Raw genomic sequence first — 19,070 nt, forward strand, 5'->3', positions numbered from 1 at the left:
AAAATTGCGTGTGTGTCCGACAGGCTGTAACAGGTTAAACTGCGCAGACTGGCCTGTACAGTCTGCCTGTTTTTAATAATAAAAATAAAAATAAATAACTGAGCGTTTGTGGGGGCTCTAAAAGTGTTTAGAGAGTAAAAAATGTCAATACCTATGTGGCGGATTCATCTATCCAAAAAAATCCTTATGGGTTTTTCGCCACTGCACTGCAAGAAAAATCTACAAAATAAAATAGTTATTTTTTGTAAACACTTCTGCGTTAAACCTAAACGGACGCTGCTTGTCAGAAGTTGTGTTTACAGTAATAAAAATTTGCCTAACAAAGAAAAAAATGCTTAACGTTTCGGAAAGTTTTCTCTTTCCGTCGTCGGAAGCAAAAAAATATAAAGAATCAAGAATAAAAAACTATTTAAAATATTTAAATTGAACTATTCGAGAACACTTAGAGAGTTTATAGATTTATACAAGATGAGTCTTAAATTAGTACAAATATTTTAGGGGTGGTATATTTCGACCCCAGAAACACGTCTATAAGGTTACTTTGGCGATTTTTTTTAAATTTGGCATTTTTCGAAAAAAAAATGGATTTTTTTAATTTTTAGTTAAAAAATATAATATCTTAATATTATGGCAATATAGGTAGTAGATTATGTTTACAAAAAAGAAAACCCAGAAAAAAAAACAGTGATTCTCAAAACATGGACATAAAATACATATTCTTTTATTTTTAGTAAGTAAAATAACTCGGTTTATTTTGGGCTTATTTGAAAAATGATATTATAAAGAGAAAACGTGTTTCTTTTATCGAGATCTACCAGCCCTGAAAATATTTGTACTTATTTAAGACTCTCCCTGTATATTAATTATAATTATTCTAAATTGGAAACTACATTAGGAATCTGTGTTTATATCGACGATAGCTCACTGTCAATCTGTTTTGCTGGCCAAGTATGTGAAATGTGCTATGTGATGTGAAAGCTCGTTGTGTATTATTATATTGTGTTTATCTTTGAGAATTTTTAGTCTTGACGGATAAATTTGTTTATATAAAAACACTAAGCTGTCTCCCACCCCGCCAATCTCGAATATCCCTCCACTAATAGCTCTTCTCAGCAACTTTTAGCTTCGTTTATTTTATATCTCTTTATAAAATACAGTTACAGTATCTGCCTGTTGTTTTAATGCTTACCCTTACACGATTCTAATTATAGGTAGAATTAATATTTTCACAAATTGGTATCTGTACTAAAAAAAAATATTTCTGCATAACTCAAATTATACTCAATAAAATTGTAAAAATGATGAATTAATATGGTATTTTTCTAATATTGTTATGTATGTTACATATGGTAAAAAAGTGTAATAAATACGACAAATTTCACAATCTGGAAATTGGTTACATTTACTCATATTTGATGAGCACCCACGAGGCTTTATAAAAGTCGGCGCCGCTGATCAGTGATATACAAACGTTTGTCCAAGTCCGTACATTTTTTGAAATTCGCATCGGCCATATTGGATCCGCCATTTTGAATTCTGCCAATCCGACGTCAGATTCATGATGAGCGACCCAAAAAAAACCTCTACCGATTTTGGTTAAGATCCGTGCGATTTGCGAAAATCATGACTTGGTAGGTTTTTTGAGGTTAGAAAAAATATGACACATGCATAGATAAAGGAAACAAGTTCAGATTGGAATACTCGGCTTGCCGCTCTTTAAAACTTATAATTATTGTTTTGAAGCACATACATTGTATAGGGCGCTGCTATAGCGGTTGCTAAGAATAATTGAATACAAGAACAGAAATAATCTTCTCTTGTCAAATTCAGAATCTTCAAAAATTATAAAATCTTTCAAAATTTAAGCCGCCCTCGTTGAAAAAAATACCGAAAAGTGTTTAGCGCCCATTTTCAAAGTAATTATTGCTATCTTGTGTAAGGGCCAAATTTTTTTTTTATTTCAGGCGGTCAACTCAAATTAAAAATAAAAACCATAAAACAAATTTAAAGGGCGTAAATGTTGTATAATAAAATACAACTAATAATATAAAATAAAAATAATACTAATAGACGGTACGTTACTAATGGTAATAGCCAACTTTGATCTGGGCGCTGCAAATGGACAAATGTTGTATAGCAACAAAAGTCTTGTATGACCCGGCTACCGAGATGACCTACCTGCAATTAAAGAAAAAACATGGTGTGAGCAACAATGTTACCAGTTTTTATTAAAATAAAGTGAATTTAAAATTAAACAGGTACTTGAATGATTTATCAATAGCCCAACTTAAAAATACAAGTTTAAATAAAATAATAAAATGCCAAACAGGCTATCAAATGCCACACAGGCTAAAAAAAACAAGCCACACAGGCTAACAAAATGCCACACAGGCTAAAAAAACATGCCACACAGGCTAGTCACACAGACTATTATAAAAAATATGCCACACAGGCTATCAAATGCCACACAGGCTAAAAAAACAAGCCACACAGGCTATCAAATGCCACACAGGCTAAAAAAACAAGCCACACAGGCTATCAAAATGCCACACAGGCTAAAAAAACATGCCACACAAGCTAGTCACACAGGCTATTAAAAAAATATGCCACACAGGCTATCAAATGCCACACAGGCTAAAAAAACAAGCCACACAGGCTATCAAATGCCACACAGGCTAAAAAACAAGCCACACAGGCTATCAAATACCACACAGGCAAAAAAACAAGCCACACAGGCTATCAAAATGCCACACAGGCTAATAAAAAATATACAAGTTAATAGTCAAACTACACTACGGGGCTAACTACTCTTCAAGTCTAATTACGCTACGGGACTAACTACTTGTCAAGGCTAATTACGCTACAGGACGAACTACTCTTCAAGTCTAACTACGCTACACAAGGTCACTACGCCCCAAAGGCTAACTGTAGAAAATAATAAAGCTAAACATAATTCATTCAAGCTCAATTTGATAATACAAATACAGAAATATATTCTTATCTTCTATTAAAGTCACTTAGACAGAATATAAATAAATCACTGTAAAGAAATACTTCAATATTATCATCTGAAAATCATATTTTCTTAATATTCAATCAAGATTAATTTGATAATATTAATACACAAATATATTCTTATCTTCTGTTAAAGTCACATAGCCAAATTATAAATAACTCACTATAAAGAAATACTTCAATATTATCATCTGCAAATTATCTTTTCTTTATATTCAATCAAATATCTTAAAATTTATCTGAGATTCAGAAATATAATATATCAATAAAAACAATAATAAACAGTAACCAACTAGTTGCTCAGTGAGATAAAATAAACTCACCTTAATTAAACTTCTTATTCGGCACGGCAATGGAACTCAGAACTACCACAAAACCTTAATTAAACCTCAGAAACTTTAATAGTTTTAATTTAATAAGCGCGTACCACTTCTTTCTCTGACGCTGTCTAATACTGTTTTAGACGGCAATACTGTATTGAATGTTATCTGAAACCTTTTTGAAAAGTGCAGGTAGCATGAATTTTGAGCTTGTTTTTGTTTACATTCGAAATTCCATTGCGCTCCGGCTTTTGAAATGTCTGTTTTTTATTACGTCAGATAAAGAAAACGTAGCATAGAGAAATAGAGTTCTTACACTTGTGAGTTTAATTTAAATTTTATTTACTGAAACCTGTGAAAATTGTGAAAAAGTGGCATTAAAAACTTAAAAAGCTGTGTGAACTGTAAAAACCATCGTGAATCATGGCATAACGTCGATTTCCAATGTTTCATAGGTATTTCATTCATGTCTTTATATAAAATAAAGTTTCTTATGCAACACACTGTATTTTATTTAAAAAATTAAAAGAAAATAATAAATTTGAATAAATAATAATACGTCTGCGTTTTGTCCATTGTTATGTATACTCAATCCTCTTATACGGCTGTGAGACATCGACTATTAAACTAAACACCATGAGACGGTTGGAAGCTTTGAAAATGTGGATCTACAGAAGACTCTTGAAAATACCCTGGACAGATCATGTACGCAATGAAGAGGTTCTTGGGAGGCTTAACAGGGACAGGGAATTAATTGCAAATATAAAAAAACGAAAGACAGCATACCTGGGCCATGTCATGCGCAGTAGCAGAGCAAAGCTTCTGAAGTTGATTTGGAGGGAAAGGTAGAAGGCAGAAGAGGACTTGGGAGACGCAAGCACTCTTGGTTGAAAAACTTACGAGACTGGACTGGACTGAACTCACACGAACTGTTTCGATCTGCACAGGACAGACAGTGTTTCGCCGCGATTGTTGCCAACCTTCATTAGAAGATGATACTACAAGAAGAAGAAATAATATTTGGCGACATATCGGAAAAATCCGAACCGCTCCAAAATTATCAAAAGCTTTGGAGAGCGCTTTGTAAGAATAGCGCCAAATAGTATTTACATTGTCCTTATGGGCACTTTCCTATCTAAACTTGTTTCTTTTATCTATAGACACATGCTAGCTCAATTCTGATGTGTGTTTTGAGTTTATCAGGCCCATTTACATTTGGTTATATTGTTATACATGAGAATTTTTTACACTACTTAACTTACTACATTTTCCAGAATTTTTATGGATTTTCACCACATTTTTCTGATAGCGGATTCCTTCTCGACGTCGAAAAATACTAGGATATGATGATCTGGTAAAGAGCATAGACCACATTTTTGTGTGGCTGTGTTATAGTCGTATTACATTACACATTCCATTACAAACCATTGTATTTCTTTATTTTTATTTTTCTAAAGCCACCACAAAGTTTGACTTTGATCACTTTGCGAAGTAGTGCGAAAGGTGTAGGGCGTACTTTAGTTTTGTCAAGATATTTCTCAAAATATTTCGCGGGCAGTGTAGAGGAACACTTTTTGCTATCTCACTCAAACTTGGCATGTCTAATTCACCGCAACATATGAGTAGTGTAAGTCTTCCAGAAGTATTTTGAGAAGCAATTCACGAGTAGTATAGAGGCTTTATATTACATTGAAATATATCAACTAAAAGAGCTTCAAAAATGTAAATACATATCATAAACTATATAAAAAATAACAGTTCTAATGATATAATAGTTGTTAATTATTCATAATAATCTATTTATAGTGTTTATTCAAAAATGGAATTTATATCCAAGAGAAATATTTTTACTCTATAGCACGTAACAAAAAACATTACTAAACGACTGAGGTCCAATTTAAATTCGTTCAAAAAACCGTTGGTGTTCGATGTATGGAAAACGGAAATAATAACAAACATTTGTAAAATAACTGCGTTTATGTTTCCCTGTCACTACACATATACAGAGCATAATATTTTTTATTATTAACCTGTAATGCGTTTTGCAACATTTATTTTATTTCTTTTTTGTTTCAACCCAAAAAGCAATTATGAGAGCGAATAATTTTAACACAGGTAATTCATTTAGTACGATAATTGAGTTTGTTTTTCCGTGTTTTTTGTGTTTTTTTTTTCAAGAGAATTAAATTTTAATTATTTAAAATATGAATAAAGGGTTTTTATTCATTTTACTTGGAAGCTGAAAGTTTTGCGAACCACAGATCTATTGATACCAGCCTACTAAGAAGTAATAACGCGAAAGTGAAGGTGTACCAAGGTATAAATGAAAACCTAAGTAAATTGATAAATTGTTGTTCGGCAACACAGAGCCAACCTGAAGACATGTGGCAAAGTTTAAAATCGGCTATTATAGAACCCTGCAAGAAATATCTGAAACCTGAGAAAAAAACAATGCGAAATGTTGATGCTTATGGGAGAAAGAAGGAACCTGAAAAATACAGACAGACAGGAATATAAAAGAATACAGAAAGTCATCAAATATAAATGTTGTCAAGCTAGGGAGGAGTGGATAAAAGAGGAATGTACTGAAATAGAAAATCTGTAAAGACTTCACGACTCACACAGTATGCATAAAAAAATTAAATAGTTTACTGGAACTGTTCCGAAGCAAAAATCGTACATTCTTACAAATGATGATGGAGACATTGTGTTGGATATTAAAGATCAATTGACTCTATGGGAACAATACATCGAAACCCTTTTCAACGACCAAAGAGAAGAAATCACTGCCAGCATTAACAATGAAATGGGGCCATCTATTTTAAAGGAAGAAGCGCAAGCGGCAATAAAAGCAGCCAAAGATGGGAAAGCGCCTGGCCCTGACGATCTACCTGCAGATGCGCTCAAGTTGATCGAAGAACAACACTTAGGTGCTATCACTTCTCTATTTAATAAGATCTACGAAACATGGGATGATACCAAAGACGTTTTCGACGTTTGTCACAATTCCAAAGAAGCATAATGCCAAAAAATGTGAAGAACACCGCACGATCAGCCTTATGAGTCACTCACTTAAGATCTTTCTCAAAGTCATACACCGCAGTATTTACAGAAAATTAGCAGTTTGGCTTTAGAAATGGTTTAGGTACTAGGGAGGCTTTGTTTGCCTACAATGTCTTAATGCAACCTTGATGTCTTGATGCCAGCGATGCCTTGATGTCACTCAAAATGTATATGCCTGCTTTATTGACTATAATAAAGCATTCGATATAGTAAGACACAAGCAACTAATAGAAGCGTTAGAACGAAAAAATCTCGATACAAGGGATATACAAATAATAGTAAAACTGTACCTTAATCAAAGTGCATCTGTTCGCGTCCAATCTGAACTGACGAGAGCAGTTGATATCAAACGAGGAGTTAGACAGGGATGTGTCTTTCACCGCTCCTTTTCAACGTCTACTCAGAGGAAATCTTTAACAAAGCCCTCGAAAATAATGCTGGTGGAATACCACTGAACAATTTGCGCTACGCGGACGATACAGTCCTTCTCGCTGAAAACATGCAAGACCTTCAGAATATGTTAAATAACGTCATCACAACTAGTCGAGAATATGGTCTGACACTCAATGTTAAGAAGACCAAATACATGATTGTCACTAAAACTGGAGTGCCCAATAAACATATGTACGCGGAAGGCGAAGAGCTCGAAAGAGTAGAGAGGTATGACTACCTGGGTACAAGTGTCGACTGCACTGCGGATTATTGTTCTGAAATAAAGATTCGCATTGAAAAGGCCCGTGCATCCTTTGTGAAGATTAAGAAGCTGCTCTGTAGCCGCGATTTGAGCCTAGATCTGAGAACTCGTATGCTCAAATGTTTTGTATTCCCAGTCCTTTTGTATGGTATGGAAGCTTGAACCGTCAACGAGCTTTGCGAGCGGAAACTGGAGGCCTTCGAGATGTGGACATACCGTAGGATGTTGAGAATACATGGACAGAACATGTAACCAACGTGGAGGTTCTGAGAAGAATGAGGAAGGGCGTAGAGATCCTCAAGGAAATGAAAAAAAAGAAAATTGTAATATCTCGGCCATATCATGAGAGGTCCAAGGTATGAGATTTTGCAACTCATAATCCAGGGAAAAATTGTAGGAAAAAGATCTGTTGGAAGGAGAAGAATATCATAGCTCAGAAATCTGCGAAAATGGTTTAATGTCATGTCATCTGACCTATTTAGGGCCGCAGCTTCCAAGGTCAAAATTGCAATGATGATAGCCAACCTCAGATATGGAGACGGTACATAAAGAAGAAGAAGAAGGTTCGAAGGTTCGTTTTACGAAAAAATGTCGTAAAATATTTATAATAAAATTTACGTAGGGGTGGGGGTACTTTTCACCCATCCAGTACTTTTTCTTGATTTTTGCGAAAGTTAGGTAAGCTTAGTTTAGGTTATTGGGGTTTGGGATCATGTACCATCCCTCACTCGGATGCCTTGGGCCCATTACGATACCCCTGTATTGTTGTGTCAAACCTTCCTCTCATTCTTTCTTTGCTTTAAGGCACTTCCCGCTCTTTGCAAAGATGTAGCTGATGTTGGCTTCTGCTGCTTCCTCTAGTCCCGCCAAAAAACCTTGCCCTAAAGTTTTAAAGCATCGGTATTCCAATGCCGGATAATGGTACAGCATGTACTCTATGGTTTCTTCTTCCTCTCCGCATTCTCTGCAGTAGTCGTCCTTGGAAATCTTCCATCACACGAGGTTTACCGCCGTGGGGCAGTTTCCAGGGATGACACCTACAATTACGCGTACTAGGTTTTTTTGTGCTTTAGTAGTTGTTTGGTTTGGTTTGGTTTGGTTTGCTATCTACCACTGGTCATACAAAGCCAGTGACAAAGTCTTCGAGCTGTAGCGCAGTCCTCACGGTATTGCCACGTCTCTGTCTGCTTGGTTACGTCAAACGTTGCTTGCTTATCAAATAATGTTAAAGAACTTTGCAAAAGAGTAACACCCAAAATCTCAATTCAAATCGGAATAACTGTGCTTAGAATATCTGAAAAAATGTGTTTATTTTTTTAAAGTTTGATGCCTTCTAACGGACACACAAAGCATTTTAATATAGAGTAATTGTGTCCAATGGACTTATTTTAAGTCTAAAAATACGTAGTAGTTCTATATCCACGGAATATTGGGATACCCTGTAGATCCATTAATACCAGTAAAAAAAAATCATCCAAAATTTGTATTTCTTACTCTTATAGCGATTCAAAATGTATACCATGTACCGATTGAAGGAAATCTAACGGAGTAGAAATGTAATTTCAGATAAAGCTTCTAGCAGGAAATTTGTTCAACTTCGGCTAGAAGTCGATTTAGTTTTCCTACTCTTGCATTTTAATATAAAGTTTTCAGTCAGAATGCTTTTTGGCATGTTTCGCTGCATTTTATATATTTTAATATTAAATTTATGAAAGGTCTGTGGGTAGTTATTTTCGTACATAAGAAACGCATTATGATTAAGAACTTTCTTAACTAATAAGCAACATGAGCTCTATTTTTTGTATTCTAAACCTATTAAAAAAAAACATCTAATAACATTAACCTGATTTTTATAACATTATCATTATTCATTTCATCATTAATATAATCTTTAAATTTATAAAATTAGAAAAAACATATTGTTTGATTAGTTTTTGAATGAATCTCAACGAGTTTAATTAATTATATTAAAATATCTGTCTTTTCTCGTGTTTTCTTGCCTTTTCCTGTCTTTTCTGTTGTTTCGTGTCTGTCGAAATCTTCCCTAAATGATTGGATAGCCCTTTCTAGAAACAGCTGTAAATGTCGTAACTGGAATAAATAAAAAATTATGTTTTTACGGATTCCGTGAGCTAACTACTCTAAAAAATACGATAGAACACTAAAACTAATTTATCACATGACTATAATTATTACAATAAATTAATTAAATATAACGCATTAAAATGTTAACAAAAGGTACAAGTATACTGTACTAGTATCGACATACAGCACATATCAAGTACATATCAGAAAAATAATTATCAAATTCAATAAGAAAAAGTTGGAGTGGACTGTTCATTTACCTATAGTTCATATGAAATAAACTTTTAGTCACGTGGTTAAGCTGGCACAGCGTTGCGTACTATTACATATTTTCTTTTAATCAAAGTATTTTAGGAAACAAAAATAAATTAATTATAAATATATAAACGGTTATTATTTACATCGACAAAACTCATCTTCTTAACAGTACTTAAGGTACATAAAGTTTGGATTAGTTTTTTGCGGCTATTAAGCTATCTTGTACCACTTCGCACTAAAAGAAGTTCTTTAGAACAATGTTCGACTGCAAGGATCTCTTGCGCGACGAAAATATCACAGCACAATTCATTTAAACCAAAAACTCGCAATACAAAACTAAAGTGTCAAAACGAATGACAATGTGCGGAAATAAATAAATAAATGTGGCAACTTGACATTTTTTACAGCAGAGCTACCACCCGAATCCCCAGCGGGAAATTTAAATTCCAGTTAGTCAGCCCGGTGCCGAATATGTCCATGATTGGCAACAATGAATTTAAAAATTGCGTCCTCTATTACGTAACTAAAAGTTTAATTGATATCGAATATATGAAACCTGGCTCCTTCTTATCGTTACGGCTTTTACACTTGAAAGCTGAACTGAACAAATCACCATTGTACAGGGTGTTCCATTTTTGTTGAAATCATACGTTATCTCGGTGATTAGTAAAGATACAAGGATGCGGTTTTTTTGCAAAACCAAAGATGCTGTAAACAAAATTTTCATAGCCCTCTTCGTTTCTGAGCTACAGGGTCTGTTCGAAAATTTTGCAATTTGGGACAGCCTCCGTATTTCCGTTATTGTGGACGATATTGAGAAGGTGAAAACTGATTCTTGTACAATTTTTAACGTAGAATATAATGGTGTAGTCTGTTTTTCTACGGAAAAAAATATTTTTGAAAATATGAACTAAAGTTATGTTTTTTCAAATGGAACACCCTGTATATTTATAAATCATATGATCCGTCTTGCTACGAGCTTCTCAAAAATATATATCACTCTATATTTATTTTCACTATTTACTTGAATATTTAAAATATATATTTTTTTTATTAGTAGTCCGTGATAAATAACATAAAAATCAAAATGATATTTACTAAAATAGTCGTACACACTTTAAAATTTTATTTGGTATTGATATATTTTATTTTGAACTGGTGCCACTGAATCTCTGAATATATTTTTCTTTCTTTATAACGAAATTTATTATAAGAGGATGGGTTTGCAAATATCTAAAAGCTTGCATTATTAAAGCATTTTCCAGGTGTGCGACATTGTTGTAGTTGCCACGAAGTATTTCATATTTTAAAAATCTTCAAAATCAGAAATCGAGAACGGACAAATCCGGGAATCAGGGAGGCCATCATATGGGTCCATTGGTTCCAATTCATTGATTTGAGAAATAATAATTTAATAAAAATTCTAATATTTTCAAAGTTGTTAGGGAAAGCCCCCTTTTGCTGAAAGTATATTTCACGTAAATTAGCTAAAGCAACAGAGATACGAGGGGTGTCTCAAATTGCAAAATTTTTAAAAAGACCCTGTAGTTCAGAAATAAAGAGGGCTATGAAAATTTAGTTTACAGCATCTTTCGTTTGACAAAAAAGCGGGACAGGTTTTTGCAAACCGCATCTTTCTATCTTCGCTAATTGCGGAGATACCGTATGATTTCAACTAAAATGTACAGCATCATACTCATTATGTATGTATACGTACGTATACATATACCTCAATCGTACCTCAATGTACGTATTACGTACCTCAATCTATCGATACATGAAAATAGTGAGTATGAGATGACGAGAACTGCAAAGACGCATCGCATGGACTAACCGCATCATATTCATTATACATACTTCTATCACAGATTAAGTATACTATATGTATACAGATAAAAATCTTATCCCTAATTCGTGGTACGATAATTGTTTTTTATGACGATGTGCAAACGAGTAAAATTTCCTGTGCGCAAAAATAAACTCGCGTAAATAACAATAAACAGCGTAATAGAGATATATCGCTAAACCGAATAGCGTGCATCGACGTTAATAAGGCCAGGTGTTATTTCCTTTACGTGAGGAGGTATTAACTCTCTTCATTTATAGTTATCGGATCGGAAAGAATTCTGTTCGCGTCGCGTCCCCTATATAAACTTAACCTAACTTTGAATTTAAAACTTTGAAATTGTTTTGTTTACTAGGTATTTTAAAACTAAAGGGCTAAAGTGCCTATTTCCAGTGCTTTATTGTTCAACGTCTGCCAGTGGGTTTAGGGCAACAAGCAACAAATTCTCTTAGAAGGGCTAAGTCGTCATCTGCTGTAAACCTAAGCCTCTTTAATATTGGAAGAGGTGGGATCCATATTTTGGGCCATATTTATTTAATTAAAACTAATCCCAGCTACTTAAATATCAAATTACCTAATAAAACTAAAGTAATAATTCAAAACAATTCAAACATAACCTAAAATAAAAGATCCCTCCGGCCGACCCCGGTTGTCAAATACCCGCACATGCCCATTTAATGATTTTTTTATTAAACGTTATTTAGAAATAGCGCTTGGTGTAATTGAGCCGCAAATTACGTCAGGCGGTAACTTTATTAGCGGGTGTTGCATTAAAAATTGACTCGCGCATATCGTAACCATGATAAGGTACGCGTAAATACTGCATGACGCTATTCGGTTTTCCGATATCTCTCTAAAAACTGTGCCTGTCAGGCGCTGTGCACAATTTTAGAGGCCATAAGTGGGCGTGCTATGTGCGCAAACTAGTAACCTAACTAGTACCCGATTCCGAAAATTGGAACCACGAAAAACAATAAAGAAAAAACAAAGTTTATAATCTGTAAAATCTGTGCTTCTATATTCAGGACATAGTAAGTCTTTCTTTCAATGTTTTAGTCTTTGTTTCTCAGTGACAAAATACCCAATTGTTTCCAGTAAATAAAACCTACCATAAATGGTATTATTCACTACGATTATATTTGTAAAAAATATATGCGTACTTTTTGCACCTGCGAAACACAAAGATAAATGTCAAGGTGAAAAACAACAAAAATAGTGTCACTAAAAAGTTCGCCGACGCGAGTTGAACGCACCATAATCTCGACAGCGAACACCGGCTTGACTATTTATAATTCACTTACAACACGAAATTGTCATCGATTGGCCGACAGACGCCAGCAGGTTTTTTTCGCCACTGCGCTTTAACCCTATCGCAATTTCGGCTAAAAAACACATCGATGGCAAAGTAAATAAACATTTTTCTGTACCATAGGTCCAGCATTTGTTCCGCTTTTTGCCTCTTTTTGACTTTTGATAGACGCAAAAAACGTATAAAAAAGTAGCGACAATATAGAGCTAACGAAAATTTGCCTTATTGAGTTCGATTTTGTCGACTCGTTTGAAAATCGAACAGCTAACGACGCGCTATGACGAACTGGTTGATGAGTTATTGTTTTTGTTGTTTTCAGAAAAACAAGGAGCTGATGAACGATTTGGTTTCCAACTGCAAATTGAAAAATGGTAAGTTTTTGTTATCTATTTAGCGTTAGGCTTTATACTCCAGTCAAAATAAACAACAAAAGGGGGTTAAATAACAATAATTCGCATAGAGCTGAAAATTGGTACAGGTCTTAAATACACTGTTATAAATGATATCTGAAAAATCCCCACCCCTCCCACGTCTGCTAAAAAAAATATTCAAGGTCAAAAGTCAAAAATGTGTTTTTTTTTGCTTTTTACTCGTAAACGGTAAGCGCTATCGCAAAAGTACCGTATACAAATGACACAAAAATTTTTAATTTCTTCATTAAATTTTCTACAATAATGGTTCTTATACTTTTTTCTTACGAACCACTATTCCTGAGATATGGCGATTTCAAAAGTTGAAAAACTCGTATTTTTCATAATATGCACATATTTCCGCACCACCTGTGAGGTAGTAAGTGTACTTGGCGCGTTTTTTTAATGTGGTTTCCCCTGTAGGGCATAATCCACGATCTATTGTGGTTAAGTTTTATTACACATTATACTATTAATTTTAAAAAACGGTGCTCTTGGTAATGATTATAGTCGACTGGATTATTGTTGATTTGGGATAATTTTAATCTGAGTGGTAATCTTCAAATGATACTTCAACAGATGTCTTCTTCGCTTACTTCTTTCTCATCTTCTTGCGGAATATCTGGAAATCCATCTGTGACAGATGCATCAATTGTCTCCTCATCAAAATCCTCATCTGTATTTAAGTTAATATTGGAGCAAGACTGACCTTGGCAGTTAGAAACTCTTTTACAACCACAGTTTTCGCTACAACCCTTTTTGCAATTGCAAAAAATTGTGTTAAGTAGTTTTTCTGGAGCAGGTGGAAGTAAAGTTTTAATCAGCTCCAAAGTATTATCAATAAATTTCCAACCCCAGTCTTCTGGGTTCAGTTGATTACCTAGTCACAATTGAACTTGATAGTATACACGGTATAAGTGTTGACAGGCAGAAGCAGTTGCAGCATGTTGGAGGAAGACAAGAAAGTTGTACCATTTTATTGTTCCGAGTATTTTTAACAAAACTTAAATATCTATACCTGTCTATAGGATCATTTTTTTTGGAGCGCCATATACAGGGTGGTCCGAACTGTATTCCGGAAACTTCAGCACATTCTGTAGATAAAAATAAGTAAAAAAGTTCGTATAAATGTATGTCCTAAAATGCTTAGTTTCGGAGATACAGGGTGTAGAATTTTTATTTTTATTTCGATTTTTTCTAAATAACTTCTGAAGTAACTTCAATATCTGGATGAAAATTGGTGTCTGGGAGTTTTTTGACATGAGAAATTTGATTTTAATGTCAATATGACTCCTACTTGTAGAGGGCGCCACTTACATATTTTTTAACTCGTTTGAAGACTAATAAATTTTCGTCCGTACCTGTTTAAAACTACAGAGTAAAAAAATATCTGAGTCAATGTTTCTAACTTTCATTTAAAAATTTATAAGTTATAGGGAAAATTACAACGACTCGTTAATAAATAAACAAATAAAGAATCACGAGATGTAATTAAATCGTAAAGCTGAACGCATAATATAAAGCCTTCTCTAGAATTTTGAGCACTGAGGTACTGATTGGATCGACCGGTCGACCACGACAAATCTGCTATATCCCCTTCCACGTCTCTTAGCAATGTGCACAGATTCTCGGTTTATTTCAAACGTTTGGCAACGTCTTTACTTCGTTCTCCCTTCGTTCTCCCTTCGTTCAGTGCATTATAAACGTATTGTACTATTTTTACATACGGAAATCTCGACCCAAGACTAACCTTTGCCAGCCCTGAGTATACTCAATTGCACTTGGTGTTACCTTCAGAAAATCTTCAAAATATCTCTGATACTGTAAAAACGCATTTTCCTTTGATGTGTCGAAGAGCTCCACAATTACATACCGGTATGGTTTTTTAAGGATAGGCATTTTCGTCAATATTTTTAGATGTCTTGGACGAGAGTGGTGGTTTTCTCGAGTGGAGTTTGTTGACATTTAAACCTGCTTTAGAGATTTATTTTACTTGTAGTGGTTGCAGATAATACTCAGATGATGCCGTATAGTGTTTTTTTCGTGTGCGTATTTAAGCTTGACTTTCATGCATCCGTTGTCCGACGATACGTTGATACGATATTAATTTTATTGGTAGAATTTAAAGACTTTGATTGGTTAGAAAATAACGCAGTTTTTAAATTTATTCCATTTTCATACCTCCGTTTATCGGATATACGTTGGTGTCATTTTATATTTTCGTTTCCATAACGATTTTGCTATTTTACTGATATTTTATTAAAATTGGATTAAATTTGTCAAAAAAGTGTCAAAACGTGCGTTATCGTATGAACGTCCGGGTTCGTTGACGGGCTGAAGTAAAATATTTACGGATGAAAAGTGGCGCGAAAACGCTATGACCAATCAGAGCACCGTCGGACCAACGTATCAACGTATAACGGATGCATGAAAATCAAGCTTTAGGCAGCAAGTTTGTTGAGATGGGCTGTAAATTACAGAGTTTTATCCAACGTCCTAAATATATTGCTTGTGTGTTGTATGAGAGTTCTGTTATCTAGATTGTTTTACGACAAGTTATTGTAAATATAATTCAAAATCAGTATGGGAGGAACATTTTATTCCAAATTATAAAAAAAATTCTTAAATATTTTCTTTAAATAATTTACAGATGTCTGTTTATACAGGGTTGTTCACCACATACGAGACGGAGTATTGTATCTAAACGATTAGATTTTTACAAATTGTAAGTTTTGAGTTCGTTGAAGAACTATTAGAGATACAATTTAAGAATAATTTTACAAGATACAGAGTGTCCCAAATAAGTAAAAAAGATTATATATTGCATCTTTTAAGCTTTCATTTCTCCAAGGGTATTAAAGGCTTTAATACTAAATATTTACTGACGATTATATTATTTATTGATCAGGTATTGTGTTGCAATAATAAAAATTATTCTACCTTATACAGCGTGTCCAAAAATTTATATTAAATAATTACTAGCTTTAAACGGCAATAACTTGTTTAATTTAAATAGAACACCCCATATATTTTATGTGAATCAGACGCACAATTTAATTGTCTTCAAATTGTATTATACCATTTTTACCTATCTCTTCAAGTTTTCGTAGAAAATGCATTTTCTTATAATTTAGATCTCATTTATCACTATACCCATGGAGTATTGACATTTTAGATTATTTTTAAAGATGAAATAAATTTTCAAAAAGTACAGATACTATTGTCGATATAGTTCGCTTATTTCATTAAGGGTATAAAAAAATATAAAAAAATTGTTTAAATATTTTTGGTTAAAGAGGACCAATTAATGATCCCAGTATTCTAACTACATTAATTGACCGTTTACTTTGATTAATAATAATAATTGCTCCAAATACTAAAAAACGGAATTTTGTATGTGTATTAGACAGTATGGTAAAAAGTAACACCTTATAAATTTTATTTCATTTTTTGACAAATGCTTATTTATAACAACAGAGTTTTCATAACTTATTATTGTATTAATTTCTGAGTCAAAACCACAGTTATTTACAATAATATATTAATTAAAACAATTAAATATGTAATTAACTAATTTTTGGGCGGAAATATTGGTGGTATATTAATAATTAGTAATAATTGGTATACTCTTTTACAAAGATTTATATAGTTTTCTTTTTGTAAACAAATGAGCTTGTAATATTATTATTTTTACCACCTGTAAGTTCTGTACATATGTTGCTTTAAAATAATCTAAAATGTCAATATTCCATGGGTATAGTGATAAAATATGGGGTCTAAGTTATAAGAAAATGTATCTTCTACGAAAACTTAAAGAGATAGATAAAAAATGGTATAATATAATTTGATAGACAATTAAATGATGCGTCTATTTCGCGTAAAATATATAGGGTGTTCCATTTAAATTAAACAAGTTATTGCCATTTAAATCTAGTAATTATTTAATATAAACTTTTGGACACTCGGTATAAGGTAGTATAATTTTTATTATTGCAACACAATATCTGATCAATAAATAATCTTCAGTAAATATTTAGTATTAAAACCTTTAATACCCTTGGAGAAATGAAGCCTTAAATTTTTTACTGCAGTTTCACAAAATTGAAAATATTTCAAAAACGGTAAGGTTTAAGTGTGATTAACCTTAATAAAATTTATCTTTATTTTAACCGTAGAATCTAAAAATAGAATAATATACAGGGTGTTCCATTTCAAAAAATACAACTATAATATTTTTTACCTATTTGGGACACTCTGTATCTTGTAAAACTATTTTTAAATTGTCCCTCTAATAGTCTTTCAACGAACCCAAAACTTACAATTTGTAAAAATCTAATCGTTTAGCTACAATACTCCGTGTCGTATGTGGTGAACAACCCTGTATATCTGACAAAAAGAATCTGTTGTTTTAAAAAAGTTGTACAGATATTCTATGTTTCTTTTTTTTATGTTTCACTTTGTCTAATAAACGCGTCAATATGACAAAAGATACGGAGCAGAAGGCAACTTTATTTCATATTGTAATAAGAGGTATATTTGCTCTGTTACAATATACCTAGCGCGGCGCAAAAATCATGCGCGAAACAAATGTTTGTAAACTTTTATGGACTCGGTATGAACACCAAGTTTATAAACATTTACGAACGTTGGTAATCCTGTTTTCAATAATTATTTGGTGTGTACGCGCCTTTGGGTACGATTTTTTACGTTGACGTTGAAAGTTTTTATAACAGGTTAGTCTTTTATACAGTACAATATTAGGCGTTACAAATTTTTCGATTTTTCTGTCACTGTAATACCAAAAAAATCTTGATAAACCTCTCCAATAAGAAAACTTTTGCTAATTTAGAATAACAAAATTTAATAATCATCCTGCTGCTTGTTGAAAAGCAACTGCTTGAAATGACATTTCATTGAAAGTTTAACCTGTGCAAACTTCTACATTTCTTTATTCAATATACATCATCTTGTATTACAGTTCTTAAGTTGGTTTAATACATTTGAATTATTGCAGTTCTATTTACTTTTTAGCACTATTTTTGGTATATTTTTATCACCCGATTAATTTTGAAATAAGCATTTTTTAGTGGGTATATAATTTCAAACTTAGAAACCTTAAAGGCTACTGAATAAAATCTACTGAATTCTAGCTAAATTTCCATTTTTTTGCATAATATACTCATTTCCTCTTTAGGGTTTAAGTGACTTCTTTTTCCTCACTAAAAGTTCTGCGTCAGCTATTATAGCTACTTCGTCGCCTAAGCAGCACTAAAAGCTACATATCAACTCAGTAACCATCAATTCGAAATTGGTCAAAGAATGCCTACAGAAGCTGAACAAATTAGGCCAAGAAAATAAAGTCGTCCGACTCTAGGTGCCCGCTCACGAAGGGTAAAAGATAATGAAAAAGTAAACGATCTAGCTAGAAAAGGAGCGAACACTCCACTGGACCAGAACCATTCTGCTTTCCAAGGGGAAACCAACTTAAAGTGAAACTAAAGAACCTGGAAGAACCGTAACCTGGAATGGGAATCCTTCAGAGAGTATGTTGTCTTTCAAGTGAATCCCGACAACGTTATGTAGCCCGAAAGACGAACCAAAGAAATTTATCTCAAATCTCGAATATATTGAAAAGTACCCCCAGCCCTTAGCTTATGTCATCGATATATTACATAGTGATCAAAACACCACCTTTTAATAACTATAATTGAAAATTAACCGTATTATTTTATGTGGTTTTATTCTCATCTGTTCCTACAATAAATTAATAATATGATATTTATCGAATGTAATACCACAACATGTTTCGGGATTACCAAATAATACTTTTACCTGACACGAAATGCGTTACTCCTCCTTCGGAGTCGTAGTGTTGCCGGTATCGCATTGAGTGTCAGGTAAAAGTATTAGGTAACCCCCAAACATCGAGTTGTATTCAAAAGATTATACAAAGAAATAAAGTACATATATCCTTATCTTTCTTTTGCCATTTTGTAATAAGAATTGAGGGATTATTTTGTGAAACTGACAGAAATGACTTCTGAAGTAATATTTCAAAAAATGACAATTA

At 33.2% G+C, this 19,070-nt stretch overlaps 1 protein-coding gene across 3 annotated transcripts in view; it reads left to right on the top strand.

The window, feature by feature from the left end:
- LOC115890798 (rap guanine nucleotide exchange factor 4) overlaps nt 1–19,070 on the top strand; it is a 691,873-nt gene that overhangs the window by 396,191 nt on the left and 276,612 nt on the right. For all 3 annotated transcript variants that reach the window (XM_030911141.1, XM_030911143.1, XM_030911142.1), the window contains one exon: nt 12,910–12,961. In XM_030911141.1, the coding sequence (XP_030767001.1) occupies nt 12,910–12,961 (52 nt within the window). The remainder of the gene's footprint in view (nt 1–12,909; nt 12,962–19,070) is intronic.

Source organism: Sitophilus oryzae, unplaced genomic scaffold, assembly GCF_002938485.1.
Source record: "Sitophilus oryzae breed Bouriz unplaced genomic scaffold, Soryzae_2.0 scaffold_926_pilon_pilon, whole genome shotgun sequence".
NCBI lineage: Eukaryota > Metazoa > Arthropoda > Insecta > Coleoptera > Curculionidae > Sitophilus > Sitophilus oryzae.